Consider the following 27983-nt stretch of genomic DNA (forward strand, 5'->3'; position numbering starts at 1 on the left):
TCCGGGAAGATTTTGGGACCACGAGTGGTGTGGTTGTGTAGGTGGTACTGAGACGAAACCGTAGACAGGCGGTAGGCTTGAATCGGAGATTTCACGAAGTTTTGGCGATCAAAACTTGTTCGGTGGCAGAACCGTAAATATTTCAAAGGGTTTAGTAAAAAAAATCAGATTTTTCATTTTTACCTCACTCTCTCTCTCTCTCTCCCGCGTACGCTCTCTCTCTCTTCCGTTTCTCTCTCCCGACTCTCTCTTTCTCTCTCTTCGAACCTCTCGGCCCGGGAAGAGCCGCACCGGTCCCGCTCGACTCGTCTCAAGCCCCGATCACAACCCACCGAATTTCCCGCCGAAACCTCGAATCCCGACGCCGCCCGATCGTTCAAACCAGATTTTTCACGGCGTTGCGCCGTCGTCTCCGCCGTCCAACTCCGGTGAACTAGGTGAGGTTTCTTCTCCTTTTTACGTGCTCTAACTGATTTTGGGATAGGTTTGGATCGATTTGCAGTTTAAATTCATGAATTTGGAACCTAGGTTTTGGCCGGTTTTCAATCTGGAATTTCGGCCACTTGCCGTCCGAATTGAACGTTACCGTAGTTGAAAAAGATGCTCCATTCGTCGAGTAGTATCTAGGATTGGAAGGGTGGTTCGTAATTTGGAGATTTTCCGTCGTCGAAAATTTCTCTACACACCCGCGCGTGTGGCGGCGCGTGGGCAAGGCTGGTGAAGTTGTTTTTCATCTTGATGAGATCCTTAGGTTGTCACGAGTGCGTAGGATTTTGCGGATCTCAATTTGGATGTCGTTTGACTATCGAACGGATTTCACATATTGTGCGTTATCCGGGTTCGATAAGTTCTAACCGTTGGATCGTTTCCAAACTGAAGTATGTTGATCTAGGTACTCTTAGAAACCTATAGGAATTCGCGGATCGTGAATCGGAGCCCCGGATGTTCCGATTCAATAATTTGAAGTTTGGGGAATCGCGATTACCGTACGATCAAAGCGATTCCCAAACCTGTAACCGGACCTTAGGATATTCCTTTGGACGTACACGCACCAGGAACTTGGGGATTTAAGTATTTCTTTTTGTGAATTTCAGTTTTGAAGTGCGTTATGTTAATCAAGGGTTCGTATCTCGAAATAGGTACTTCGGTTGACCATTCGCAGCAGGACCCTCTCGGGGCCGGGCAGCTTGGGATTATTTGTGAGTGGACTTTGTTTTAAGCATATGCATGGTTTTATTGATGAAAGTTTTGTGCATATAATTTAAATGGTGATTTTGATTTAATAAGCATTTGGTTGATGGATTCGAATATTCTTATACATCTTGGCTATATATATATATATATATATATTTGAGTATGATGAATATGTTGATATGGATTTTGGGATGACTATCTATATTGTCTACGTATAGAGTATGAGAGGTTGTTGTGGTGAGATTGTGGAAATATGTGAGTTTGAGGGATGGTTGTGAGATGTATGAGTATGTTAGGTGAGTACCATTCCCTAGTTACTAGGCTTCCCACACACGTCGTTGGCAGTGCCGGTGGGATGGGAAGGCCATGAGATTGCGGGTCTCACACATGTCGTTGGCGTGCCGGTGTGTGAGACACTTTCTATACGTGTCGTTGGCAATGCCGGCGTATGGGAAGAGTATGTATATTGCTTGAGTATCATCACACACGTCGTTGGCAGTGCCGGTGGGGTGATGATACTGTCTGCGCGCGTAGGACTTGATATGAGATTTGTGAGCTACACGTGTCGCTGGCAGTGCCGGCGTGTGAGCTATGGAGTTCCGTCCCCCGGTTGGACTACTCATCCCCGGACGCGGGTTAGTGTTCGAAATCCTGCGTACCAGCTAACAATCCCCCGGTTGGATTGTTTTCCCGGTACATTAGTATGGAGTGAAGTATATATTATATTATAGTCCTAGTTATATATATATATTTATATATATGAGTATTTACGGGTTGGTGAGAGTTGCATATCATTGGGAAATGAGTTGTGGATTTGAGATTTGGAGATTTGTTGGATTTTGGGATGTTGTGTTGGAGTTTTTGATTTATGAATTGTGAAACTGCATGCTAGAGCATTATTTTACATGGTGGGGTTATTATGTTGATTTAAAGTGCAAACTTTATTTTTGTCCACTCACATATTTCTGTTTTGCGCCCCCCAGGCAATAGTCGCTTTTGGAAGCGTTCGAGCAAAGTTCGAGCTCCAAACTTTTCAGTTGTTAGGGTCTGTGTAAATTCTTTCTACTCCACTGTTTGTTGTAAATAAATTCTGTAGATGCTCTGTTATCGCCCATGTTAGGTTGCTACTTGAGGCCGGAGGCCATTTTATGTTGGATTGTTGTATGTTAAAAGCATGCTGGCAGTTGGAATTTATCTATTATGTAAATTATGCAGGTTGAATATTGTTGGGTTTGAGCATTTTACAAGGGAGACTCTGCCAAAATTTTGGTATGATGTCTTGGATTTTTAGTAGTGGACCCGGCATCAGTGTGATGTCGGCACCAAGACGGGATCCGCCTCGGGTTCAGGGAAAATTCTGGGCGGGTCCTGTCAGCTTGGTATCAGAGCATTAGGTTCATTTTCCTTCGACATTTGCACTTTTGCTGCATTGTTGATCTAATGATTTGATGGTTTCTTTGTGTAGAACCATGGCAACTCGCCGACCAAGAACACGAGGTCGTGGTCAGAGATGGGGCCCAAATCCTCCACCACCATCTCCGTCACCACCTCCTTCACCTCCAGTTCCATCTCCTCCACCATCTCCACCTGCCGGAGAGAATGCCTTGGACTTGCGCCATGTGCTGAGCCAATTTACCCACGATGACTACCGCTGCGGAGGCGTAGTGCAGAAAGTTCGAAATCAAAAGGGTGAAAGAACTCGGAGCCAAAGAGTTCATGGGTGGCCCAGATCCAGCAGAGGCTGAGTGTTGGATTACTGATGTGGAGCGGATCTTTGAGGTACTGGAGTGCCCAGATGAAGATAGAGTCCGTTTGGCTACCTTTCTGCTTAAAAGGAATGCTTATCATTGGTGGAAAGCTGCAAAAAGGGGTTATGAGAATCCAGCTGCTATTACTTGGGAGGAATTCCAAAGAATCTTTTCCGATCAGTTCTATCCACCTTCCTATCGCTATGCCAAAAAGACAGAGTTCCTATATCTGAAGCAAGGATCAATGTCAGTGGCCGAATATGAGCATAAGTTTAATGAACTGTCCGAGGTTTGCACGAATTAGTGGTTATCAAGAGGATCGGTGCGACGTTTTGAAGGCGGATTGTGGTGGGAGATTCAGTCCGTGGTCACCGCCAGACGTATCCCAACATGAGAGTTTTAGCTCAAGCCGCTGCGAGTATCTAGGACATGTGCTATGGGTACAGGAAGACGCCGCAGAGATGCGCAAGGATTGGGTGGCCCAAGTCGGGCCCATCCAAGAGAGGAGGATCTAGTTCCAGCTCGCTGGTGGATGGTCCGGTGGACGAGGATCCAGATTACCGTAGTGGGAGATCTGCTCGCCCAAAGGCATGGACTCGATTTTGAGCAGAGCCTGCATCTAGCACAGCTAGGACTCCTCCAGCGGTGACATGTTACGATTGCGGGCAGGTGGGGCATTTTGCAAAGGATTGCCCTAATTCCATTCAAGGGGTAAACCAAGCCGAGCGCCCAATATGCTACTTTTGTGGACAGGGGCATACTAAGAGGATCTGCCCATCGATTTACCCCGTGATACACCAAGACAGGGATCGGAGCCAGGGGCAAGGTATTATGGGTCGATCGAGTCGTGGTGGTGCTACTTCCTCTGCAGCGAGATCTTCCAAGAGGCAGGCACCGCCATCTTCTAGGGAAGAAGTGGCAGAAATTTAAGGGTCACTGAGCGTTCTACCACTCAGCTAAGGTATTCTCCATGACCCAGCGGAGGCACAGCCACCGACGTTATTCTGGTATGATCCCTATTTTCGACTATCTTGCTCGTGTTTTAATTGACCCGGGGGCCACACATTCTTTCGTAGCACACAACTTCGTACCTATGTCGTGTGAGACCGACACCCATGACAGGAAGTTTTAGTATTTCTCTACCCACAGGGGAAGTCATGTATGCAGACCGGGTATTCAGAGAATGCTATGTTCAAGTAGAAGATGCGTGTTTGGAAGCCAATTTGATCCCTTTAGAATTGGTGGATTTGGATATTATTTTGGGGATGGATTGGCTAGAGAAGCATCATGCGTCCGTGGATTGTTACCGGAAGGAAGTGACACTCCGGAGTCCAGGACAGCCTAAAGTGATTTTCCGGGGAGAACGTAGAATTCTCCCTACTTGCCTTATCTCTACTATTACAGCTAAGAGGTTACTCAAGAAAGGGTGTGAAGGATTTTTAGCTCATATCATCGGCACTCGAGAGATCACCTTGAATCTGGAAGATATTCCCGTTGTCAGTGAGTTTCCTGATGTCTTTCCAGATGATCTTCCTGGGTTACCTCCTGAAAGGGAAATTGAGTTCACTATTGAACTTCTTCCAGGCACCAATCCTATCTATCTAACTCCTTATAGGATGGCACCAATGAACTCCGGGAGTGAAGATTCAGATTGCAGGAATTAGTGGATATGGGTTTCATCCGACCTAGTGTTTCCCCATGGGGTGCACCGGTGTTGTTTGTAAGGAAGAATGATGAGACCATGAGGTTATGTATTGATTACCGGCAGTTGAATAAGGTGACAGTACGTAACGGTATCCTTTGCCGCGGATTGATGATTTGTTTGATCAGTTGAAAGATGCCAAGTATTTCTCTAAGATTGATCTGATGTCAGGATACCATCAGTTGAGGATTAGAGAAGAGGATGTCCCCAAGACCGCATTCAGAACGCGGTATGGTCATTATGAATTTCTGGTGATGCCGTTCGGATTGACGAATGCTCCAGCAGCATTTATGGATCTCATGAACAGAGTGTTTCGACTTTATTTGGATCACTTTGTGATTGTGTTCATAGATGATATCTTGGTTTATTCTAAGACTTTGGAAGGGCATAAGAAACATCTAAGGTTGGTATTGAGGACTTTAAGGAGGAAGCAACTTTATGCCAAATTTAGCAAGTGTCAGTTTTGGCTGGATAGAGTGGTGTTCCTTGGACATGTAATCTCAACAGAATGGATTTATGTGGACCCACAGAAGGTTGAGGCTATTGTGAATTGGGTACAACCCACAAGTGTGACGGAAGTACGGAGTTTTCTGGGGTTAGCAGGTTACTATCGTCGATTTGTGGAAGGGTTCTCTTCGATAGCAACACCTCTCACGCGGTTGACAAGGAAGGACGTTGCATTTGAGTGGACGGAAGAGTGCGAACAGAGTTTTCAGGAGTTGAAGAAGCGGTTAACCACCGCACCTGTTTTGGCTCTTCTTGATAACTCGGGGGGCTTTGTGATCTATAGTGATGCATCTTTGCAAGGATTGGGATGTGTTCTGATGCAACATGACCGGGTGATTGCTTATGCCTCGAGGCAACTCAAAAAGCATGAGCGAAATTATCCAGTCCATGACTTGGAACTTGCTGCAGTAGTGTTTGCATTGAAGATTTGGCGACATTACTTGTATGGTGAGACATGTCAGATTTTTACGAATCATAAGAGCCTCAAGTATTTCTTTACCCAGAAGGAGCTGAATATGAGACAACGGCGCTGGTTGGAATTGATCAAGGACTATGATTGTACGATTGAGTATCACCCATGCCGAGCTAATGTGGTTGCAGATGCATTGAGTAGGAAAACTACTGCGAACTTAGCCCATATTAAGGCGGCCTATCTTCCGTTGTTAGTGGAACTACGGAAAGATGGAGTAGAAATGGAGATGACTCAACAAGGTGGAATCCTTGCTAGCTTGCACGTGAGACCCATTATGGTGGAACGGGTAATTGCAGGCCAGTTGGAAGATCCTACACTCTGTAGGATAAGGGGAGAAGTAGAAAATAGAACACGGAAGGATTATGCCATAAGGGGAGACGGAGCCTTGGTAAAAGGAGCTTGTCTATGTGTACCTAGTAAGAATGTTGAGCTGAAAAGAGAAATCATGGAGGAAGCTCATTGTTCCACTTACACTATGCATCCGGGTAGCACGAAGATGTACCGGACGCTACGGGCATATTATTCATGGCCGCATATGAAGGGAGACATTGCTAAGTATGTGAGCAGATGCTTGATATGTCAACAAGTGAAGGCGGAGCGACAGAAGCCATCGGGACTCATGCAACCACTTCAGATTCCTGAATGGAAGTGGGAGCGTATTGCCATGGATTTTGTTTTTAAGCTTCCCGTACTTCAAAGGGTCATGAGGGAATTTGGGTGATAGTGGATAGACTTACCAAGTCTGCTCATTTCTTACCCATCAAGGAGACCTATCCTTTGACAAGGTTGACAAAACTTTTTGTGGATGAGATTGTCAGATTGCATGGAGCACCTGTGTCCATTGTATCGGACAGGGATCCTAGGTTCACTTCTCGATTTTGGAGGTGTTTACAAGAAGCTATGGGTACTAGATTGCATTTCAGTACTGCTTTTCACCCACAAACCGATGGACAATCGGAAAGGACTATCCAGACTCTGGAGGACATGTTGAGGTCCTGTGTGTTACAGTTTAAAGATGCATGGGATGTTCACCTTGCTTTGGTGGAGTTCGCTTATAATAACAGCTATCATTCGAGTATTGGGATGGCTCCTTATGTGGCATTGTATGGGAGGCAGTGCAGGACTCCTATTTGTTGGAATGAAGTGGGTGACAAGAAACTGGAAAAAGTGGATAGTATCCGAGTAACAAATGAGAAGGTGAAGATGATAAAAGAGAAGTTGAAAACTGCACAAGACCGACAGAAGAGTTATGCAGATAACAGGTCCAAGGATCTTGAGTTTGTAGTTGGGGATTGGGTGTTCCTGAAGTTATCTCCTTGGAAGGGTGTGATGAGATTCGGGAAACGTGGGAAGTTAAGCCCTCGTTACATTGGACCCTATGAGATCACGGAGCGAATTGGACCTGTTGCTTATAGACTAGCCTTACCCCCAGAACTATCTCGAGTTCATGATGTATTCCATGTATCTATGCTCCGGAAATACATGTCAGATCCTTCCCATGTATTAGAATATCAACCTGTGGAACTAGAAGAAGATTTGTCGTATAAGGAACAACCAGTACAGATCTTGGATAGGAAAGAACAGAAGTTGCGTTCTAGATCCATCCCGGTAGTGAAAGTTTTGTGGAGAAGCCAAACTGTTGAAGAAGCTACTTGGGAACCCGAAGAGCAGATGCGGGCCAAGTATCCTTATCTCTTTCATTAACAGGTATGTGAATTTCGGGGACGAAATTTCTATAAGGAGGGTAGAATGTAACACCCCGACTCCAATTATTTTCTATTTTAATTTAATTAAGAGAAAATATTAATTTACTCTTGGGTTAAGGGTAATTTTGGTCAATTTCTTATCCGGGAAGATTTTGGGACCACGAGTGGTGTGGTTGTGTAGGTGGTACTGAGACGAAACCGTAGACAGGCGGTAGGCTTGAATCGGAGATTTAACGAAGTTTTGGCGATCAAAACTTGTTCGGTGGCAGAACCGTAAATATTTCAAAGGGTTTAGTAAAAATATCAGATTTTTATTTTTACCTCACTCTCTCTCTCCCGCAGACGCTCTCTCTCTCTTCCGTTTCTCTCTCCCGACTCTCTCTTTCTCTCTCTTGAATCTCTCGCCCGCAACGGAAGAGCCGCACCGGTCCCGCTCGACTCGTCTCGAAGCCCCGATCACAACCCACCCCATTTCCCGGTAAAACCTCGAATCCCGACGCCGATCCGACTGTTAAAACCGGATTTTTCACGGCGTTGTGCCGTCGTCTCCGCCGTCCCAACTCCGGTGAACTAGGTGAGGTTTCTTCTCCTTTTTACGTGCTCTAACTGATTTTGGGATAGGTTTGGATCGATTTGCAGTTTAAATTCATGAATTTGGAACCTAGGTTTTGGCCGGTTTTCAATCTGGAATACCGGCCACTTGCTGTCCGAATTGGACGTTACCGTAGTTGAAAAAGATGCTCCATTCGTCGAGTAGTATCTAGGATTGGAAGGGTGGTTCGTAATTTGGAGATTTTCCATCGCCGAAAATTTCTCTACACACCCGCGCGCTGCCGGCGCGTGTGGCGGCGCGTGGGCAAGGCTGGTGAAGTTGTTTTTCATCTTGATGAGATCCTTAGGTTGTCACGAGTGCGTAGGATTTTGCGGATCTCAATTTGGATGTCGTTTGACTATCGAACGGATTTCGCATATTGTGCGTTATCCGCGATTACCGTACGATCGAAAGCGATTCCCAAACCTGTAACCGGACCTTAGGATATTCCTTTGGACGTACACGCACCGGGAACTTGGGGATTTAAGTATTTCTTTTTGTGAATTTCAGTTTTGAAGTGCGTTATGTTAATCAAGGGTTCGTATCTCGAAATAGGTACTTCGGTTGACCATTTTCAACAGGCAGGACCCTCTCGGGGCCGGGCAGCTTGGGATTATTTGTGAGTGGACTTTGTTTTAAGCATATGCATGGTTTTATTGATGAAAGTTTTGTGCATATAATTTAAATGGTGATTTTGATTTAATAAGCATTTGGTTGATGGATTCGAATATTCTTATACATCTTGGCTATATATATATATATATATATATTTGAGTATGATGAATATGTTAATATGGATTTTGGGATGACTATCTATATTGTCTACGTATAGAGTATGAGAGGTTGTTGTGGTGAGATTGTGGAAAGATGTGAGTTTGAGGGATGGTTGTGAGATGTATGAGTATGTTAGGTGAGTACCATTCCCTAGTTACTAGGCTTCCCACACACGTCGTTGGCAGTGCCGGTGGGGTGGGAAGGCCATGAGATTGCGGGTCTCACACATGTCGTTGGCAGTGCCGGTGTGTGAGACACTTTCCATACGTGTCGTTGGCTGTGCCGGCGTATGGGAAGAGTATGTATATTGCTTGAGTATCATCACACACGTCGTTGGCAGTGCCGGTGGGGTGATGATACTGTCTGCGCGCGTAGGACTTGATATGAGATTTGTGAGCTACACGTGTCATTGGCAGTGCGGCGTGTGAGCTATGGAGTTCCGTCCCGGTTGAACTACTCATCCACGCGAGTTAGTGTTCGAAATCCTGCGTACCAGCTAACAATCCCCCGGTTGGATTGTTTTCCCCGGTACATTAGTATGGAGTGAAGTATATATTATATTATAGTCCTAGTTATATATATATATTTATATATATATGAGTATTTACGGGTTGGTGAGAGTTGCATATCATTGGGAAATGAGTTGTGGATTTGAGATTTGGAGATTTGTTGGATTTTGGGATGTTGTGTTGGAGTTTTTGATTTATGAATTGTGAAACTGCATGCTAGAGCATTATTTTACATGGTGGGGTTATTATGTTGATTTAAAGTGCAAACTTTATTTTTGTCCACTCACATATTTCTGTTTTGCGCCCCCCAGGCAATAGTCGCTTTTGGAAGCGTTGAGCGTTCGAGCTCCAAACTTTTCGTTGTTAGGGTCTGTGTAAATTCTTTCTACTCCACTGTTTGTTGTAAATAAATTCTGTAGATGCTCTGTTATCGCCCATGTTAGGTTGCTACTTGAGGCCGGAGGCCATTTTATGTTGGATTGCTGTATGTTAAAAGCATGCTGGCAGTTGGAATTTATCTATTATGTAAATTATGCAGGTTGAATATTGTTGGGTTTGAGCATTTTACAGGGGAGACTCTGCCAAAATTTTGGTATGATGTCTTGGATTTTTAGTAGTGGGCCCGGCATCGCAGTGTGATGTCGGCACCAAGACGGGATCCGCCTCGGGTTCAAGGGAAATTCTGGGGCGGGTCCTGTCATTGGTGAATTATGATGGCCTAAGTGTTGTGGAACTTTGTTGTGGAGGCACCTTGAGGTGAAGGTGTGCCGACGAGATAAGTAGGGGAGAACCTCGAATGCCTTGGAAGTATGGCAGTGCAGGAGCATAAACAAATGGAGGTGCCGTAAAGGACACATGGTTGGCTTTCGAGTTACGCCTGGGCGGGGTGCATCTCTTTAAATGTGGAAAATGCAGAAGTACTTGACCAGCGGGCCATGTGATTGTTCAAGGGTTGAGTGCGACAGGAGACAGAGGTCTCGGCCCAAAAGAGGGAAAGGAATACAACTTTGAAAAAGAAGTTGAAAAGGGTTAAGGCAGTGGTGCTTTGTGGTCCTTGGAGCGAAGAGAATAGGATATTCCTATATGGTGTTATTATGCAATAGTGCAGTAGGCATGTCGACGAGGACGTCGCCATTATCAGTGAGGGAGAATGTCACGGATCGCACATAAGTGAGTGCTATCGTGATTCCGAAGTCGACAGTGCAGTGGGGCACGTCGACGAGGACGTCGACACTATTAGTGGGGGAGAATGTCACGGGTTGCACATAGACAAGTGCTATCGTGACTCCATTGGGACATCTATGCGTTTAAGAGGTAGTCTAAGTGTGGAAGGGCGAGAGCTTAAGACCTAGAATAGTTGGTGTTGGCCGGGTTGCATTTATGAAAGGGTATTTTAGGTATTTCTGAAGGTTAAGGGAGAAACCTAAAAAAGCTAAGAATACTGGGACGTTCGTGATGTTGAGACACAGGTAACACAATTGACGGTTCGCCATTCGGAGTTCGTATGAAGGAGTTATGCCCAATTATGACTCCTCGTGCATAAGTGATGTTCCCTCCTAGCAGAAGGCTAAATGCATAAGATTGTTAAGCATGCGACATGGTCGATGCAGTTGACGTGTCTTATGCAACGCTTGATGTATGGGCGTCGAGGGTTCGTTGCCGGATGCGGAGTGATTGTATTGTTACAAGGTAGTGTGACTCGTTGTCTAGTGGGAGACGACACTTGAAGGGGAACCTCTCGGAAAGTTGTGAGAGTCATGAATATCATGAAGTGGGAGAAGACCGACCGGGATCTGAAGGATCTGGGCCGCACAGTGTGCTTTGAGTGGCGAAATTTGTGTTTCGCTTCCGCCACGCCGCGCCGTTCGCTCATCCTATGACACATGGCAAAGATGAAGAGGGTCACCAGAGCAGACCTTATTCACCTGTATATATTTATAGATTTTTCTACTACTTTAATTATGGCTTGCAATTAGACGTTGCTGCAAAAAGAATTTCACCATTTGTGAGGGAAGACTCGAACCTTGAATTTTGTTCCACTTTTAAAAATATCATAATTGACTTGTCAACTCCTTCAAAAGATTAGAGTCTACTTTGACTTTGCCACCCATGAACAGAACAGAATCTACCTTAGAATTGGACCGTATGGGAAAAAAAATATACAAAGAAAAGAAAGAAAAAAAAAATCATTTAGCCTGCCCTTTCTTTTTCCATTATAAAAGTAGCATCAATCAAACTCTCAATTTCAAATAATGTACCATAAAAATACAAATAGTTATACAAATTAATTAGTAAATTGTGTTTACATAAAGCATTAATTAACTTATGATATCATGCACCTGATCGTTGGAAATGTACTATCATCGCTCACTGTAGTCCTTGGTTCAGGATCAGGAGCCGACTCCATTTTCAAGCATTGCTCTAAATCCTTATAGACAACATCTATGTCTGGCCTTTCGGCTCCGGTTTGAGGCACACAAGCCATGGCAGTTTGTATAGCTTTCCTAACAGAATCCATCTTGTACTTTCCTTGTAATTTTGGATCCACTACGCTTTCGATACGCTGGTTATTAACTTCATTACGCACCCATTCAATTATGTGTATACATACTTCTGGTCCTCTAGGTTGTACTACTTCAGTGTTAATGGCTCTTCTACCGGTTATTAGCTCTAGCAAGACAATTCCAAAGCTATATACATCACTTTTTTTGTTGAGCCGTTTTGTGTTGTGATATCTGGACAAATATAGCAAGAAAACGTGTCAACAAGGTCGAATCTAATAAAATAATCCCTTGGATAAATTGGCTATTGAAAATATATACCACAAGGTACAAAAACAAAAGCAAAAAACAGGATATATGTATAGTTAATTCTTACTCGGGATCAAGGTATCCAAGTGTTCCTTTGGACAAAGTTGATACATGAGTGATACTTTCAGTTGCAAAAGCTCTAGAAATACCAAAATCACCTATCTTGGCTTGCAATCTTTTGTCTAACAAAATGTTGGCTGGCTTTATATCTCTGTGAACTATCGGCATATTGCGGTGAGAATGCAGGTAATTCAGTCCTATAAAATTCAGCAGCCATTACTCACTACTACAAAACTGGTCGAAGAGCAGGAGCTAGTATAAGAGCATACAGTACTCATATCATTTGAGCTAGCAAAAGAACAAAACTGGCTTTATATCTCAACTCTCTCACACTGTTTTTCCTGAGCCTCACCGTATGTACAGTGACTACTCATATCAGATCTATTGTAATTTACTAATCTGCTTACCTCGTGCGGCATCTAGAGCAATACCGAGTCTCTCCTTCCAAGTCAAAACTCTTATAATAATATCTGCACCCAAGAATTCGTTATCAATGAATCATGCAGTTATAAAAAGAAAATTACGGAGGGAAACTTGTAGTGTGTTGGGATGAGGAAATTTAAAAGTATTTAAGGAATTCATAAACAATAGACTTTAAAATGATGTAAATTAATGTTCTATAATTTGTAAAGTGAAATGAGATTAATAATTCAATCACGAGTTTTGAAAGGAGATTTAGTACCTGATTCGGGGCCTTGTGAATGTGCTGTGTGAAACAATGTGGTGCCGGTGTGAGGCGGCTGTGCAAGTGATGCAGATGGCGAAGGTGAGAGCTCTGCATTTGAGGTGTACACTGAAATTAGGTTTACTCTTTTCATTTGTTAATAACACAGGCAGCGTAATACTAATGGGAAAAAAGGGGGAGCGGCGTGGGGGAGAAAGTTCTCACCATAAATGCCATTTATGAATATATAGCAATATTGGTGTACCTGAGTCAGAGCGATGGGACGGTACAAGCAATGGAGCTGATGATATGTAGCGGTGGTCCGGTGACTGCGGGCTTGATGCAGGTGGTGAAGGTGAAAGTACTGTATTTGGGGTCAACAGTTGTTTAGGATGAAGAATAGAAAAGATTCGGAAATTGAAGTTAATTAGCTAGGTTTATTACTATTATTATTATTGTTTTCCCAGTATATGATGAAATGCAATCAAATAGCAGCAGGTTCACTTGCAAAAGTCCATATTCGTGTAATGATGATGAGAAAAGCTGAACGAGTTATATTTTACTTTATACGTATGAATATACGATCATTACCAGCTGATAAATGCTGTTTCAAATTTCCATAGGCCACGAACGCATAAACAAGTGCCATACAGTCAACGTCATCACAGTACCCAATTAAGGAAACCACGTTTTTATGATCAGCAACACTCATCAAAAGCGCAACCTGCAATTCGATATGCATGTTTCGTCTTTGTAGAATCTTCAACAAAGAATCCAGACAAGAAAGAAATATATATAGTTGGATTATCTATACCTCGTTATTAAATTCTTCTAAGCCTTGACTTGATCTAGGCGAGAGTATTTTTACAGCAACTTCAACCTTATTTTCCAGCGTGCCACGGTAGACTTTTCCGAATGCGCCTTCTCCAAGCAGTGATGTATAATTACTGGTGATATTCGTGATCTCAACTTTAGTGAAGTGTTGACCCCGACGGGGGTCAGAATGGGGCTTCAAAACGGTGGGCATAGTATCAGTATGGCCAACTTCTTGCGCCTCTGGCATTGTGGTAGCTTCAAATTAGGTTTCAACTATGTTAAGCACTAAATTTACAGCTCAGCGGATACGGATTTGATTAGCTTAACCTAGATTAAATCACACTCATTGAACGGCAATTAGTGTGGTGATAATGCTCATCCCCAAAATTTTAAACTTTTACGCTAAACAACTCATGTGTGGGAGCCCTTTTTTGGCTATTCTTTTTCATGAAACACTGTGGCTATTCTATTACGGCACTCTTACCTTTTTCTCCTTTGGTTTTAAAGGAGTGCCACCAAATAGCTGCAGCTGCTACAACTAATAATATGCCGATTGAAATTCCAACGGGGACTCCTACCGAAACACCGAGATTGTTGTGCTTCTTCTTCTTATTGCAAGAAACCTGTCCGGATAGATTTGGATTTCCGCACAAACTGAAAAAGTAATTTAAGGCAAATGTAGTAAGATTTCCAAGCATATACTTTGTTTTAGAATAAGTACAGCAGATGCTATCAGATTCTCAATAATCTAGTTATCGGAAAATTAATGTACACTAGAGAAATTTGAAAGTAGAAATTGAACATGCCGCATGTTAAACACAATTTAGGCAGAGTTACACACAAAATTCAAAGATCATAGCCTTTTTGTTTTTGGGCAAAATAAAGGAGCACCTTAATAGTAGCAACCCATTCTTGCTTCTGTCACTGAGTCTCACTGGAACTGAGCCTGTGAGCTTGTTGTTCTCCAAGTTTCTGCAGAAGTAAACACATACTCTAACCATGCTTTCTCACTAGGGATTGTAATTAACTTAGCCCCATGTATGTACATAATCTTGAAAATGAACTTACAGGACATTTAAATTTGGCAATTGAGACAAAAAGTCTGGAATTGGTCCTGTTAAGTTGTTGTTTGATAAATCTCTGAAATCATGAGCATGAGCCTGAGCCGATCAACTCATATGCTATTGGGGTGAAAATGAAATTACGATCTTACCATGTATGCTGCTGTAGGCTACACCATATTCATTAGTTTTGTAATACTCATGACAACATGTATATTAATTTACTTACAAAGTTTGTATCATTGTGAGATTGGATATAGAAGGAGCTATCAGTCCTGTTAATCCACTAGACGACAAATCCCTACAGATTGCATTGCATTTACCCGTAACTATAAACCAAGTTAAAAAGGGATAATTAAATCAAATCATCAATAATTTTGTCTGAGGACACACACACACACACATATATATATACATGCATATATATACATATACATATATACACTTACAAGGATTTGATATTTCGGGACTCATTTTCATGAGCACTAGCAGTACAAGTGACACCTTCCCACAAGTAATCCTTGGGACCACACGGATCTCCTTGCCAGTTCTTAATAATTATATAAGTTGACTTGATGTTTGCGATTGCGTCAACTAATAATATTTTCATCATATACAAAAAGAAGGACGTTATGTCAAGAAAACTTAAGGGCCTTTTAGATTCAAGCCCAACTCTTGCAACTATTATTTAAGGAGACTATAATGAGGGGTAAAAATGTGGGCTTATAATGAAGGATTCCTCAATAGCCGTCCGATTTAGTGCAGAGCTATTATTAGATTTAATCATCGATTTAGGCCTAAGACATTGTGTGATACATATACTATAGTACCTAACCGAAAGGTAGGTACGTAATAATTGAGGGAAGGAGTACTTACAATCTTTTTGGTTTGTTTCTGATTCTAAGAATTCTTTTACCATATAAATCTCGAACGCATTGAGGATAGGTAGGAGGAAAGAGTCTTCAGAAGTAAAGATGGAAAAATTATAGGATTGTGCTCCTCCTCCTCCTCTGAAAGCCAGGGTGCTGTTAATAGTATTTGTGTACAAGTAACGAGGAACAAATGGGTCCGAAGTGAGCTCTCCATTTATGGTAATAGAGATCTCTCTGATCTGGCTGGCTTGGAGCTTTGCAACTTCTGCAAAGTGAATGTAAGTATAATATTCCGCATATTCATCAGCAGGCACCCAGGAAATATTCAAGAATTGGCTCGAAATATGTTTTGGCGTGGCAGCAGTACGCATGACATCAGATGGTAGTTGGTATGTGTTTTGATCGTTGTTTATGACGGATTGAGTACTTAATTGTGCCCAATCATCGCGGGGATAGGAATACCATAGGCGATCATAAATATCGTTCGGATACCTGTATGGCATACAAATATATACCATCAGTTTACTTTTCGGCAAAAATACCATTGAATACTTGCAAATGTATATATTATCTCCTGCGCCACGAGTAATTGTAGAGTGGTATTAGACTATGGCCATGTAAGATGGATAACTAGTTCACGTGTTATAATAAAAATAGATATTTATTGACGTTATTTCTTAAAAAGTGAGAAATATCAATTATGTCGTCTACCTGGTGGCGGAGCTAGAATTTCATGTGTGGAGGCGTCTCACTAAATGTATATAAAAAAAAAAATCTCCACTCACAATACATGCTAAAGTAACCAAGAGGACCAAAACATCATATATATATATAATATTTACAAATTTTTTCCTTTTGTAATCTACGCATAAATTTTTGGAAGATCCATTATACTCAAGAGAGATAATAAATCAAAATTTTACAAACCTAAACAAACCATTTGTGGAGAGAACACAACAAAAAATTTCACAAACCCAAACAAACCATAGGTGGAGAGAAAACAATAATAGATATAGTAAATTTTTTTTTTTTTTTTTAAGTAGACATGGAAATGAGATTCTTGAAAGATTAAAAGTATCATAAAATATATTAATATACATATATAGATGATGTTTATATATATATAAAAAATATACTTATAAAAATAAAAAATAAAAAGAGGTGAGGGGTCTGCGTCTACCCATAAAAACGAATTATACTATGTTGTCGTATTTTAATACCATACATAAATTTTTCCTAAGCAATGGCTCACCTGTATCCAGCTGTATTAGCTGTTTGACCAACGTCATAGCGCAACAGAAGTGCCAAGGACTGTTTGGGCATCTGTGTTGGATAAGATGCAGTGGGTAAAGGCCTGAGTTCGATTGCTGATATAAACGGAACCCCAGTGCCGATGTTGACCAAACAAATATGTATATGGTTTTGCGCAGGGCTATGCAAGAGCTCCTTGATTGTGATGCTGGACGCATTCGAAAACGCCACTGAATCCCACAAAGTAGCTCCAAGATGTAGTTCAAATTCTGGTAAATTACGTTTCTGGCTATCGTAATTACCATACACGAAGCTTGCTCGGATCAAATATTTATTGCCGCCCGTAAGGCGTATGCTGTAGCAGTTTCTGGTTCCTTGGGGAAAGCTCCTAAGGAACCAGAAGGGCCGTGTATATTGATCTCTGTAATCGAGCGATATGGACTTGCTGTCTCCTGTATCTGTTAGAGAGGAGTCTGAAATGTAGTAAATGCCGGTAATTCTTTCTGTGTAGCCGGGACTTTGCTCTAGACCACAATCTATACTTACGAAGCCTGGGAAAAAGCATGAGAATTATATACCAATTAAGATCAACTCTATTTTCTCACTGGAAACATGCATATATATTATATACCTGATTGATCCTGGGCATGAGCTAGGAGCATCAGAGCAATACCACCAAGCAGTGCCCAGAGGGATTGTTTGAATACCCACGACATCATAGTACTTGGGCAATAAGATACGTATTTGTTTTCAGAGACAGCATTATATATATATAGGGTTTTCTAGGGTCTAGTTGTATTTTTCTAAAATACTTCGTTGTCTTTTTATATCTAAGTTTACTTTTCAAAGTAAATAAGTCCTGGTGAGAATAAATAATTCTGTTTACACACTATCCAAATTTAATATTTTGAGTCTAGGGGTCTAGTTGTATTCTTCTTTTGTTTTTTTTTTTTTTTTTTGTTGTTTTTTTTTGGTTTTTTTCTGATTTATTATAGGATCTACCCCCTTCCCATCCCCAGTGCCACATGAATTATATAGCTCATGGATGTAATTAGAAATTTCAAATCTTTATATGCAAACCAACTAGCTTACTTCCCAATGTTAAAGAAGCTCTCATGTTCGAATTCCCCTACCCCTATTTGATGCCCAAAAAAAAAAAAAAGAATATTGGTATGTGACATACATATATACAATGTGTTGGAGTTGGCTCACCATTTGTACATGAAGTTTGGAAGCAAGAAAAGAAGATTGATACCAGTCACAATGTGTCGCAACGAAGCCTAATTGGCAATGAGTAGCCCACAACTCCTTACAAGATAACATTGCTCTAGTATCATCAACAAAATTTAGGTTCCAACCAAAAATCAATTGGTAATTAATAGAGAAAGTAACCTACTTATAAGTTAATTAGTTATCTTAACTTTTCAACGTAGGACAAAATACTCTCAACATATGTAATATATAGGTAAATTTTCTAAGTTTGGAGCTTAATTATTATTTAATCCAAATCAATACGACTGTGTAAATCCCATAAACAGTAGTCTAAGGGTATTTTGGACATTAACTTCTAAAATAGAAACTAATTAGACTACTAAGTCAACAAATAATTTTTTTTTGGTTCGAAAAACTGCTAATTAAGTCAACTAGTCGTGAAGGGACGTCATCAAAAAAGTGTCATTATCCTCCTCAGACTTGAAAATCCTTTAAACTTTTGTCTAACATTTTTATCTTTGTTTATAATGCCAAGTGGATGTTCACCACAATTTCCAATACAGTTGATCATGGAGGTTCAAATACGTCATGTATACACACGCAAATGCAGGTTGAATATGAATCATGATTGGAATTTTACAAAGAACGCGGTTGAAGTTATATATAGGTCACATTTGATGGTTACAACATGATTAATTCATCTTCTAGTTCAAGTTAGACAAAATTTGAAAGTTGACACGCATTTTTTTCTTAACATACTTTGAATCTAATGAACTAACTTGCGTATTATTAACATACCTTAAATTTATTGAGTTAATTCGCGTATTAGTATTATGTGTAGATGAGAGAGAGAGGGGTTTGAAGTTCATGGGGTAATGCAATTACTATAAATTATTAATTATTCTTTTTACAAATTATGAAAATTATATAAAGCAATAAGAGTATATCATTTTCTTATATATGAAAAACCCATTATTCAACTTACAAATCAAAGTGTGGTCGACGACTTTTGTGGGTGGACCGTGGACGGGCTTGAAAGATCCATCATTAATAAATTATGCATTCTTACAAATAGGTTGAAGTTGAACCAGTCGTCTTGCGAAATCTGGTCAATGAATACGTGTACGTACATTTCACTGATGACAAATTAACACTTGTTCAACTATAATAATGCATCTTTCTCCTCGAAAGGATAAAAACTAATACTGCATCTTGGCAAGTGTCGCTTATTTTACCAGGAAAAGAAACGAAAAGTCGTTGTATCTCTTTTGTGGTTTCGGTATTGAAATTGGCACTGGCAAATAATATATATTGTCTTCGTCGCTACATTTCCATAATAACAAGCGTTTATGACTTTCGAAATGAACTCTGAAACAGTTTTCATTGGCATCCCTAAAGAAAGATTGATTCCAAAGGCCTTAATTCCATTGCTGACACCTTGAGGAAAGCTCCTGACATAAACCTAGTTGTTGTTGTTGAAGGCTAATTATGAGAATTTTGGTTTTTTTTTTTTTTTTACAAGTGATAAAATGGGAGGGAGAATCGAACATAGAACCTTAAAGTTTAGAGTAAATGCTTTTAACCACTTAGTGCCAGTTTGGCATTGCTTATTTGGGGTGATAGGTGATTTTTTAAAATTTTGAGAAGCCCAACCCGTTTGGTAAACTGCGAAAAAATCACTTATTGTTAAAAATTGCTGTGAGAGAAAGCTATAAGGGAAAGCAGCTAATTAGGTGCTTTCATTTTCTGATTATGCAGGAATCAATTTTGAAAAGGTGTTGGGTTTAATGATTATGCGGCAATCATTTTCTGATTATGCGTAAAATCAATATCAACAACACTTTTAACAAAAATTTTACCAAACGTCAAACTGTTTTCTCTCATAGCTGATTTCTCTCACAGTAAATTTGACAACGATTATTTTCACAGCACAGCAATGCCAAACTGGCCCTTAAACTACAAGCGAGTAATCCATTAGTAATGGATGTTTCAAGCCGTTTGACCCGTTCGAGTCAAGTCAGCAATATATACATTTGCGCAATAGATATTTCTTATATATATATATATATATATATATATACAGAGAGCTTACATTGAGGGATCCTCAAATAAGTATTTGAGGGACACCCCTTGTAGGCCCGACTCCGGGTTGTATTTTACTAATCCAAACCGTCTATTTTGTAGATACTCATTCAAAGATCATCTCTACAAAAAAATCACTTGAATCCGATATCATTTGACCACTCAATTGAGTTATTGAAATTTTAGTACTTTCTTGAAGAACCGTATTCCTTGATTTTGTAAGACACAATTGGACGTCGAAACGGTTTCCGATTTGTCTAATTTTTTGTAAGGATGATCTATGACAAAAGACCTAAAAAATAGATGGTTTGGATCATTGGGAAAAAAATTGTAGGGTACCCTAAAGGGTATCCCTCAAATAAAATTATTTGAGGGATCCCTCAATAGAAGAGGATCTGTATATATATACAGAGAGCTTCCATTGAGGATTCCTCAAATAAGCTTATTTGAGGGACACCCCTTGTAGGGCCCACTCCGGATTGTATTTCACTAATCCATACCGTCTATTTTGTAGATACTCATTCAAAGATCATCTCTACAAAAAATCACTTGAATCCGATATCATTTGACCATTCAATTGAGTTATTGAAATTTTAGTACTTTCTTGAAGCGTCGTGTTCATTGATTTTGTAGGACACAATTGGATATCGAAACGGTTTCCGATTTGTCTAATTTTTTGTAATGATGATCCATGAATGAAGACCTGAAAAATAGATTGTTTGGATCATTGGAAAAAAAAATTGTAGGGTACCCTAAAAGGCGTCCCTCAAATAAAATTATTTGAAGGATTCCTCAATAGAAGGGGACTGTATATATATATGAGAAATTTGTGCACGCAATAGATATTCCTTTTTTGATTGTTGGTTTTCTTTATAACAAAAAATAGTATGAATATGATGGAGACTTAAGGGGTATTTTCTATTTTGTAGTAGTACTTGCATGTTGTGGAAAATCGACCTTTTAGAAGTTTCACCGGTGACTAGCTAGCCTAAAAAGACAAATACCAAAAGCAGTTCATGACCATACATTTCATAACATTTAATACATGTCATAGCTCACGTCAATTATCATAGCCAACTATGTTCATTGGCGGACTCAGAAATTTTCTAGCGGATGTACAATTTTGAAAGACTAAAAGCTTTATTAAAAAATTAAATAAAATAAACAAATTATAATTGACCATACCTCTAGTTGTGTCGAATTTGCTATTGAATAATGATCATAAAAGCCAAATTAGAAAAAGAAAAAAAAAGATTACAAAAAAGGGGGGAAAAACTATAATTTTAAAAAAAAGAAAAAAAAAAAGAAGAAGAAACGAATTGGCTTTTGGTCGAGAAGAGGAAAAAAAAAACCAACACAACAAACTTACTTTTGGTGAAGAGGGAAAAAAATGTTGCAATAGCAACCCAATTGATTTCCTTCTTTTTTAAATCTTTTCGTAATCCTTGTTTAACTAAGAAAGAAAATGATGTTAAAGCCCACAAAATGAAGGCCTAAACATGTTGTTGAAAGCCCATGAATTGCAGTTTGCCTCTTAAGGTTTTTTTTTTTTTTTTTTTTTTTTGCTTGGCCCAAAACGACGTCATTTTGGTTAGAACTTTTTATTATTAAAAAAATAAATTTAAGTAAATTTAAAAAGGAGCTCAAGGAGTAGCGCAGCGCAGCAAACAGACTTTGGTTGAGTCATTTTGTCGAACATCTGGAGTGCACAACCACCAGTTGAGCAAATGTGCAATTTGAAGCATCTACAATGGTTTTTCATTGCAGTTTAATAGGTCTGCTACTGACTATGTTAGTATGTCCATTAACCTTTTCTCCATATCTATTGCTTGCACAAGTACTCGTAGGCCTCTTTTGTTACTCAAGACTATCTTGGCATGAACTAGTTAATCCTCTCTTTCCACACGAGTTTATTAGTCCCCTCCTAAAGAGGTGTTTTTGGTGGGCTTGGTAGTGACAATCCCATTTAAGACTAGGATTAGATGAAACAAACATGATACTAAATTTAGTGCAAGCCAATCCAAGCCAAGCTTGTGTAACAAAAATTCCCGTAACGAATTCGAAACTTTAAATAATATATTTTTTCGGTTACAAAATGTTCAAATAATATTACAGAATTACCAACTAATAGTGTTACTTTCAGTTTCAGACCTGATGTGGGAGGTCTTTATAATTGAGCCGCTTGAACTGATTGTATCTTGACTCTCATCGCTCTTATAAGCTTCTGTAACCTTTGTTATTTCAGAAGGCATCTCAATTTCCAAACACTCTTTCAAATCATTAAACACAACAGTTATATCGGGCCTTTGGATTGATGTTGAAGACACACATGCCATGGCAATTTCTATGGATTTTTTAGCAGAAGAGTTGAGGAAGGTTCCTTGTATTCTTGAATCCACAATGCTTTCAATTTCGATTTCGATCTTCTCAAATTTAGGCCTCACCCATTGACATATGTGAATAGGTAATTGTTCCAAATCTCTTATTATTGCTGCTCTACCTGTTATGAGCTCTAGCAACACAATCCCAAAGCTGTATATGTCACTCTTCTTGTTAAGTTGTCCAGTACTGCAATATCTGGAGAGAATAAGAAAAAATAATAACTGTGAACAATATATTTAATAAAACAACCCCTCAGTCAAAATGGTTTTAAAATATTGAAGTACCAAAATTTGAACTTGTCATATCAACAACTGGAAGAAGAATTTCTTGGTTTCTAGGCAACACCAACATATGACCTCAAACAATTTCTACGAGAACTCTAGCTATTAGCATGATTAAAACTTACTCAGGATCCAGGTATCCAAATGTTCCTTTGGCCGCGGTTGATACATGAGTGGCACTTTCAGTTGCAAGACCTTTAGAAAGACCAAAGTCAGCTATCTTAGCTTGCAACTTTTCATTCAATAAGATATTGGATGTCTTTAGATCTCTATGCACAATAGGTGGCTTGCAACCATTGTGTAAATATTCCAGTCCTGCAAAAATATTTCTGCCATGAGCTATGGTAAGTAAACTAAATTAAAATTATATTTATATATACACGTGATATTGAGGGAGGAAAGTATCAAACACAGACCTATATTAAGGGATCATTTCAGATGTTCAAATCTATTCATGAATCATGAATGTTCAAACACTAAAAGTACGAATTAGCTCTTATTTTAGTGATATTTCTCTTCTCAACATCAAGTAAAGGTACGGCATAACAAGGTTCGTCCTCAAACCAATAGAAAGGAAAATACTTGCCTCCTTCTCCTGGAAACAGGAACTCTTACTTCCTTCCAATCACAGTATGACATTTATGCATAAATTTTTCTGTGTTTTTAATGAATTTTTTTTTTTGCATATATGTCAAACCGTGATTTGTAAAGATGAGAAGTGTCTCCTTATTCAAATCCAAACATTCATTTAGAAGTACTTAAACATAAGGTGTCTGGACATATACGCCAAACTTATATATACCTAGTAGTTATTTATTCAGTGTTCAATTACCTCGTGCGGCATCTATTGCAATTTGAAGCCTCTCTTTCCAAGTCAAAACGTTTTTACCTACATCTGCACCCAAGAGTTGTCGATCATCACGATTCCATATATCTCTGAATTGTTCAAGTTCAAAATAAAATCATTTGCAAAATCATGCATACCAGATGAAATATGTTGTTCCAAGTTTCCATTGGCTACGTAGTCATAAACAAGGGCCATAGTGTCACCTTCATCGCAGTAACCAATGAGAGAAACCAAGTTTCTATGATGAGCACTCATTAAAAGTATAACCTGCAATTTTGTATGCAACATGTGTATATATTTACATCTGTACTTTCGTGATCCAGAGGTAAATATGAAGTAACCCATTTGCATATCTACCTCATTTCGAAATTCATTTGAGCCTTGCCTTGATGAACCGAGTAACTTCACGGCAACTTGAGTCTCATTTTTCAGAGTACCAAGGTACACTTTTCCAAAACCGCCTCTTCCGATTATTGATGCAAAATTATTGGTAATCTTCACAATCTCTGAGTATGTAAACCGTTGACCTTGTGACTCCAAAAATTCATTTTTGTTGAAATTCTTCATCATCTCTACACCAAAAAGGGTTATCAGTAAAATACTCCCAAAAAACAAGAAAGTTATTTGGCAGTCTTACCATGTTGTCTTTTCTTTTTAAAGACCACCCATAAGACAGCTAATATTGTTGATAAGAGAATGAAGAATCCAAGGATATACACCGCTAGGTGAATATTGGTACGGTGTTTCTTCTTTAGTTCGCAAGGGACTTGTTCGGATTGATTTGGATTTTCGCAGAAACTGATAACAAAATGGTTGAGGGCAACTGTTAAGATTTTGATGGATAATCAACCAAGATGTTGTTTCTGTGTTTATTTGTTAATAAACAAACAGACCTGAATGATAGAAAACCATCCTTCCTTCTTTGAATGAGTCCTTTTGGAACAGAACCTGTGAGATTGTTTTTGTCCAGCTTTCTGAAAAGCCACAACCACTGCATTTTGTCACCAGAATTTGTACTTGATGAAAGAATTATAGTTTAGTCCCATTAGCAATTCAATAACTTACAAGATGGTTAACTTTGGCAGGTGAGACAGAAATTCTGGAATTGATCCCGTTAATTTGTTGTTCGATAAATCCCTGAAATGATGAACATCAACAAGTCATTCGTTTGGTATGTACGCAGTAGATATTTCAAACACAGTAACTAAAGCATACTTACAAAGTTTGTATCATGGTGAGATTGGATATACTTGGAGATATCTCCCCTGTTAATCCACTTGAAGACAAGTTCCTGGAAGATTGCATGTGTTACGCAAATTATTACATTAATTCACTAAAACATAAGTGGTTGAAAGTTTTTGTGAAGAGTTACTTACAAGGATGTTATTCTTGGCTGCTGGCCATTTTCATAATAAGTACAATTTAGACCTTCCCATGAGTAAACTTGAGGGCTGCAGGGATCTCCTTGCCAATTCCTTTTGATGTTATGTGCTGACTTGATGTTTGTGATTGCATTCACTAGAATATTTTCATATGACAACACAAAATCTCGATCACAAAAAATCACTTAATATATATCTATACATAGGAAAGTTTTCAAGCGAGGATAACATATGAGAACATGCTATTTTCAGTCTGTGTTCCAATGATTGTAATCCATTTTTTAGGCTCTCTAATAAGGATCGTCCCTGCAAAAAATCGGTGAAATTGAAAATTGTTTTGCCCTTTGTTCATCGACAAAATGATTTCAGTTTTTATCTAAGACGGTGTCACATTGAACTTTGTAAGGAAGCATAAGTAATTACCATCTTGTTGGTTTGTTTCTGGTTCTGAGAAGTCTTTGACCATATAGGTCTCGAAAGCATTAAGGATCGGTGGGAGGGTAGAGTTCCCACCCTTAGAGATTGAAAGAGTAATATATTGTCCTCCGCTCCAATCTGACACGCTAAAAATCGTATTTACAGACAAGTAGGCAGGAGCAAATGGCCCAAAATAGGGCTTTCCGTTCGTAGTAATGTAAAGCTGTCTAGACTCGTTGCCTTGGAGCTTTTCAACTTCTGCAAAGTGCATGTAAACATAATATTTTCCACTGTTATCAGAAGGCTGCCAGAAAATATTCAAAGAATCATCTACATTTTTTGGCGTGGCAGCAGTAGTCATCACGACAGGTGGTGTTTCGAAACCATTGTTATCTATGGCGGACGAGGTGTTTAATTGTGTCCACTCATCGCGGTCATAGCCATACCAGAAGCGATCGTGTATATCATCTGGATACCTAAATAGAGATAATATATTTCATGGTTATGTAATGAAAAAGAATGGCAATTCTTAATATATACATATACATAAACATAATCCCCCTTAAGTGGGATTCCATTCCAGGTTATCTGGATTGGAATACTCGACAATGTATCGCACAACATATTGAGAACATATCAACATTCATATATCGAAAGCATGACACCATCTACATGGAGAACATGTCAACATCCATATCAACATGATATCAATAATGTGAATGACATATCGAGCATCTCGCTCCCAGTGGTGGAGGTCAATAATTTTTCAGGGAATGAGTAATATTTAAAACGCTACAAGCTCCAAAACAAATTTAGACAACCAAATATGCTTAGAATTTAAGAAAACTTGTGATTATTCAAATTGATGGCATAGTTTTTTGAAGCGAAATAAAAAAGGGAAAACCCAAAACCCCAAATAAATTCCTAAAAAGTATGTAATCATGAGGAAATTAGGTGAACCAACTAAAGACAAAAGCTTTATCAAAACAGAATAAACCATCACAGAAACATGGTCAGAAGAAACACATGCATGAACCTCAAAATTTCTGAAGAAAAAAAATTGGTAATTTGTCCCCAGAAAAAAAAAACTATAAAGGTATTAGAGAAGATAATAACAGCAACCTCAGCATCACAAAAAATAGCCAATTCTTGAGCCTTTTTGAGCAACCCAACACGTCTCTTTTAGAATGTGACTTGTCTGCTATTAGCATTCTCAATTATCTTGATCTCAATCTTCCCCCTGCCGATTCACTCAAAAACCCAAACCAAAACTTCAAATACCCCAAACACAAACTACCCAAATGCTCAAACAAAACAGCAAAGCCTCTTGAGGCATTTAGTCAAACAAATGGTGGGCACCAGGTGAGGAGCAGATTCCGGGCTCTCAAAGATTTTCGGGCAAGGGGAGGTGACAAGGGTATCTTTCAAATAAACTTATTTTATTTGAAAATCCCTCAAATATGTATATATATATATATATATATATGCACGGAAATTACTGACCTATACGCTCGCTTTGCTACTTGACCAGTGTCATATCGCGAATCAAGTGCCAAGGACCCTGCCTTTGCTATATAAGTATTATTAGGCAAAGTCCTTAGCTCTATGGCTGATACAAATGGAACCCCTTTGCTTGTGTTCACCAAACAAACGTGTATATAGTTTCGCAGAGGGACGTGTATGAGCTCTTTGTTTGTGACTGTGGAGACATTCTCCAACTTCACTGAATCCCACAAATTAGGCCCAAGATGCAGTTGGAATTCTGGCAATCTATACTGGTCGTCATAATTCCCATATAAGAAACTTGCTCGGATCAAATATTTGGTTCCCTTTTTAACATTTATTTTGTAGCAGTTCCGAGTTCCTTTTGGAAAAGCCCTAAGAGACCAGTACGGCTGCATCTTATCTCGCTGATCGTTCAATACAACCACCCTACTTTCATTGGCGTCGATGAAGCTTTCATCTGAAATATAGTGAATGCCTGTTGTCTTTTCAATATAGCTAGAATTTTTTCCTAGGCCGCAATCAATGCTAATGAAACCTGAAACACACATCCGCATTTCATTTGCACACATAAGAGAGAGAGAGAGAGAGAGAGAGAGAGCACCAAGTTAACTGTTCTTTATTTTCTCTTGCAGAGTATATATATATATATATATATATAATATAGTCATACCTGATTGATCATCTTGGCAATGAACAAGGAGCATGAGATTGAGAGCAAAACCACCAAGCTGCAGTGCAAAGAGGAGGAAATGCTTCAATGTCCTCCACATTGTTGTGCTCGGGAAACACTTAGCAGATTTGCTTTGTAGTTGATATATATGATCATTTTACTTACAATTTCCTCGATATTGTGATGAACACAGCTTTTGATTGGGTCGATATCGTTGACCCTAATCAGCTACTGGTTAGTCTTCCTTCCAACTTGTCCACCAAGTTCCATGGGGTGTCAGCTTGAGGGTTGATTCTGTAGAATAAGTTTAAAATACTCAATAATATTTGTAAAATAAGTTTAAAATTCCCATTATTTTATTCTGTTTACTTTCCACTACTGTAGCATATGGGATAAAATATGATCCACTTACTAATTGATAAAGAAACTTTAACCAATCGTTCTAGAACAGGCGGGGACTACAATG

General features: G+C 39.4%; 4 protein-coding genes across 8 annotated transcripts; 2 read left to right on the forward strand and 2 right to left on the reverse strand.

The window, feature by feature from the left end:
• Positions 1 to 4057: 4057 nt before the first annotated feature.
• Positions 4058 to 4606, forward strand: LOC148917921 (uncharacterized). The gene has a single exon (XM_089050448.1). It carries the CDS (start codon positions 4058 to 4060, stop codon positions 4604 to 4606), a length of 549 nt encoding a protein of 182 aa, XP_088906574.1.
• A 2073-nt stretch (positions 4607 to 6679) lies between these two features.
• On the forward strand, positions 6680 to 7596 carry LOC148917922 (uncharacterized). Its single transcript, XM_089050695.1, has one exon. It carries the CDS (start codon positions 6707 to 6709, stop codon positions 7325 to 7327), a length of 621 nt encoding a protein of 206 aa, XP_088906821.1. The 5' UTR covers positions 6680 to 6706; the 3' UTR covers positions 7328 to 7596.
• A 3830-nt stretch (positions 7597 to 11426) lies between these two features.
• LOC103342862 (senescence-induced receptor-like serine/threonine-protein kinase) lies at positions 11427 to 17459 on the reverse strand. The gene is made up of 15 exons (XM_008246512.2): positions 17370 to 17459; positions 16740 to 17289; positions 15492 to 15979; positions 15065 to 15209; positions 14845 to 14916; positions 14623 to 14694; positions 14446 to 14526; positions 14039 to 14208; positions 13553 to 13809; positions 13330 to 13462; positions 13004 to 13102; positions 12757 to 12849; positions 12482 to 12544; positions 12082 to 12271; positions 11427 to 11939 (listed from the first exon to the last, which is right to left on the reverse strand). The coding sequence occupies exons 1-15, from the start codon at positions 17455 to 17457 to the stop codon at positions 11528 to 11530; spliced, it is 2913 nt and encodes a 970-aa protein (XP_008244734.2). The 5' UTR covers positions 17458 to 17459; the 3' UTR covers positions 11427 to 11527.
• A 4618-nt stretch (positions 17460 to 22077) lies between these two features.
• LOC103342884 (putative leucine-rich repeat receptor-like serine/threonine-protein kinase At2g19230) lies at positions 22078 to 27781 on the reverse strand. 5 transcript variants are annotated; one of them, XM_008246544.2, is made up of 13 exons: positions 27518 to 27781; positions 26845 to 27382; positions 25348 to 25817; positions 24919 to 25060; positions 24762 to 24833; positions 24608 to 24679; positions 24436 to 24516; positions 24180 to 24340; positions 23900 to 24114; positions 23680 to 23809; positions 23528 to 23590; positions 22821 to 23010; positions 22078 to 22609 (listed from the first exon to the last, which is right to left on the reverse strand). In XM_008246544.2, exons 1-13 carry the CDS (start codon positions 27615 to 27617, stop codon positions 22150 to 22152), a joined length of 2694 nt encoding a protein of 897 aa, XP_008244766.2. In that variant the 5' UTR covers positions 27618 to 27781; the 3' UTR covers positions 22078 to 22149. The 5 variants fall into 5 exon arrangements, with proteins under 5 accessions (XP_008244766.2, XP_088907441.1, XP_088907439.1 ...); XM_089051315.1 differs by lacking the exon at positions 26845 to 27382; XM_089051313.1 differs by lacking the exons at positions 26845 to 27382; positions 27518 to 27781 and adding an exon at positions 26464 to 26770.
• Between the last annotated feature and the right edge of the window lie 202 nt (positions 27782 to 27983).

Source organism: Prunus mume, linkage group LG4 (genome assembly GCF_029339155.1).
Source record: "Prunus mume cultivar Tortuosa linkage group LG4, ASM2933915v1, whole genome shotgun sequence".
Taxonomy (NCBI): Eukaryota; Viridiplantae; Streptophyta; class Magnoliopsida; order Rosales; family Rosaceae; genus Prunus; species Prunus mume.

Excerpts from the sequence above, each read along its gene's own strand:
- LOC103342862 (XM_008246512.2), bottom strand. The coding sequence starts at position 17,457 with ATGATGTCGTGGGTATTCAAACAATCCCTCTGGGCACTGCTTGGTGGT. Across the intron at positions 14,209-14,445 it reads AATGGGTTGCTACTATTAAG|TTTGTGCGGAAATCCAAATC; the intron begins GTGCTCCTTTAT and ends TTACTTTTTCAG. Across the intron at positions 13,810-14,038 it reads TAAAACCAAAGGAGAAAAAG|CTACCACAATGCCAGAGGCG; the intron begins GTAAGAGTGCCG and ends CCTAATTTGAAG.
- LOC103342884 (XM_008246544.2), bottom strand. The coding sequence starts at position 27,617 with ATGTGGAGGACATTGAAGCATTTCCTCCTCTTTGCACTGCAGCTTGGT. Across the intron at positions 23,810-23,899 it reads CAAATGAATTTCGAAATGAG|GTTATACTTTTAATGAGTGC; the intron begins GTAGATATGCAA and ends ACAAAATTGCAG. Across the intron at positions 23,011-23,527 it reads TGCAATAGATGCCGCACGAG|GACTGGAATATTTACACAAT; the intron begins GTAATTGAACAC and ends ATATTTTTGCAG.
- LOC148917921 (XM_089050448.1), top strand. The coding sequence starts at position 4,058 with ATGACAGGAAGTTTTAGTATTTCTCTACCCACAGGGGAAGTCATGTAT.
- LOC148917922 (XM_089050695.1), top strand. The coding sequence starts at position 6,707 with ATGGCTCCTTATGTGGCATTGTATGGGAGGCAGTGCAGGACTCCTATT.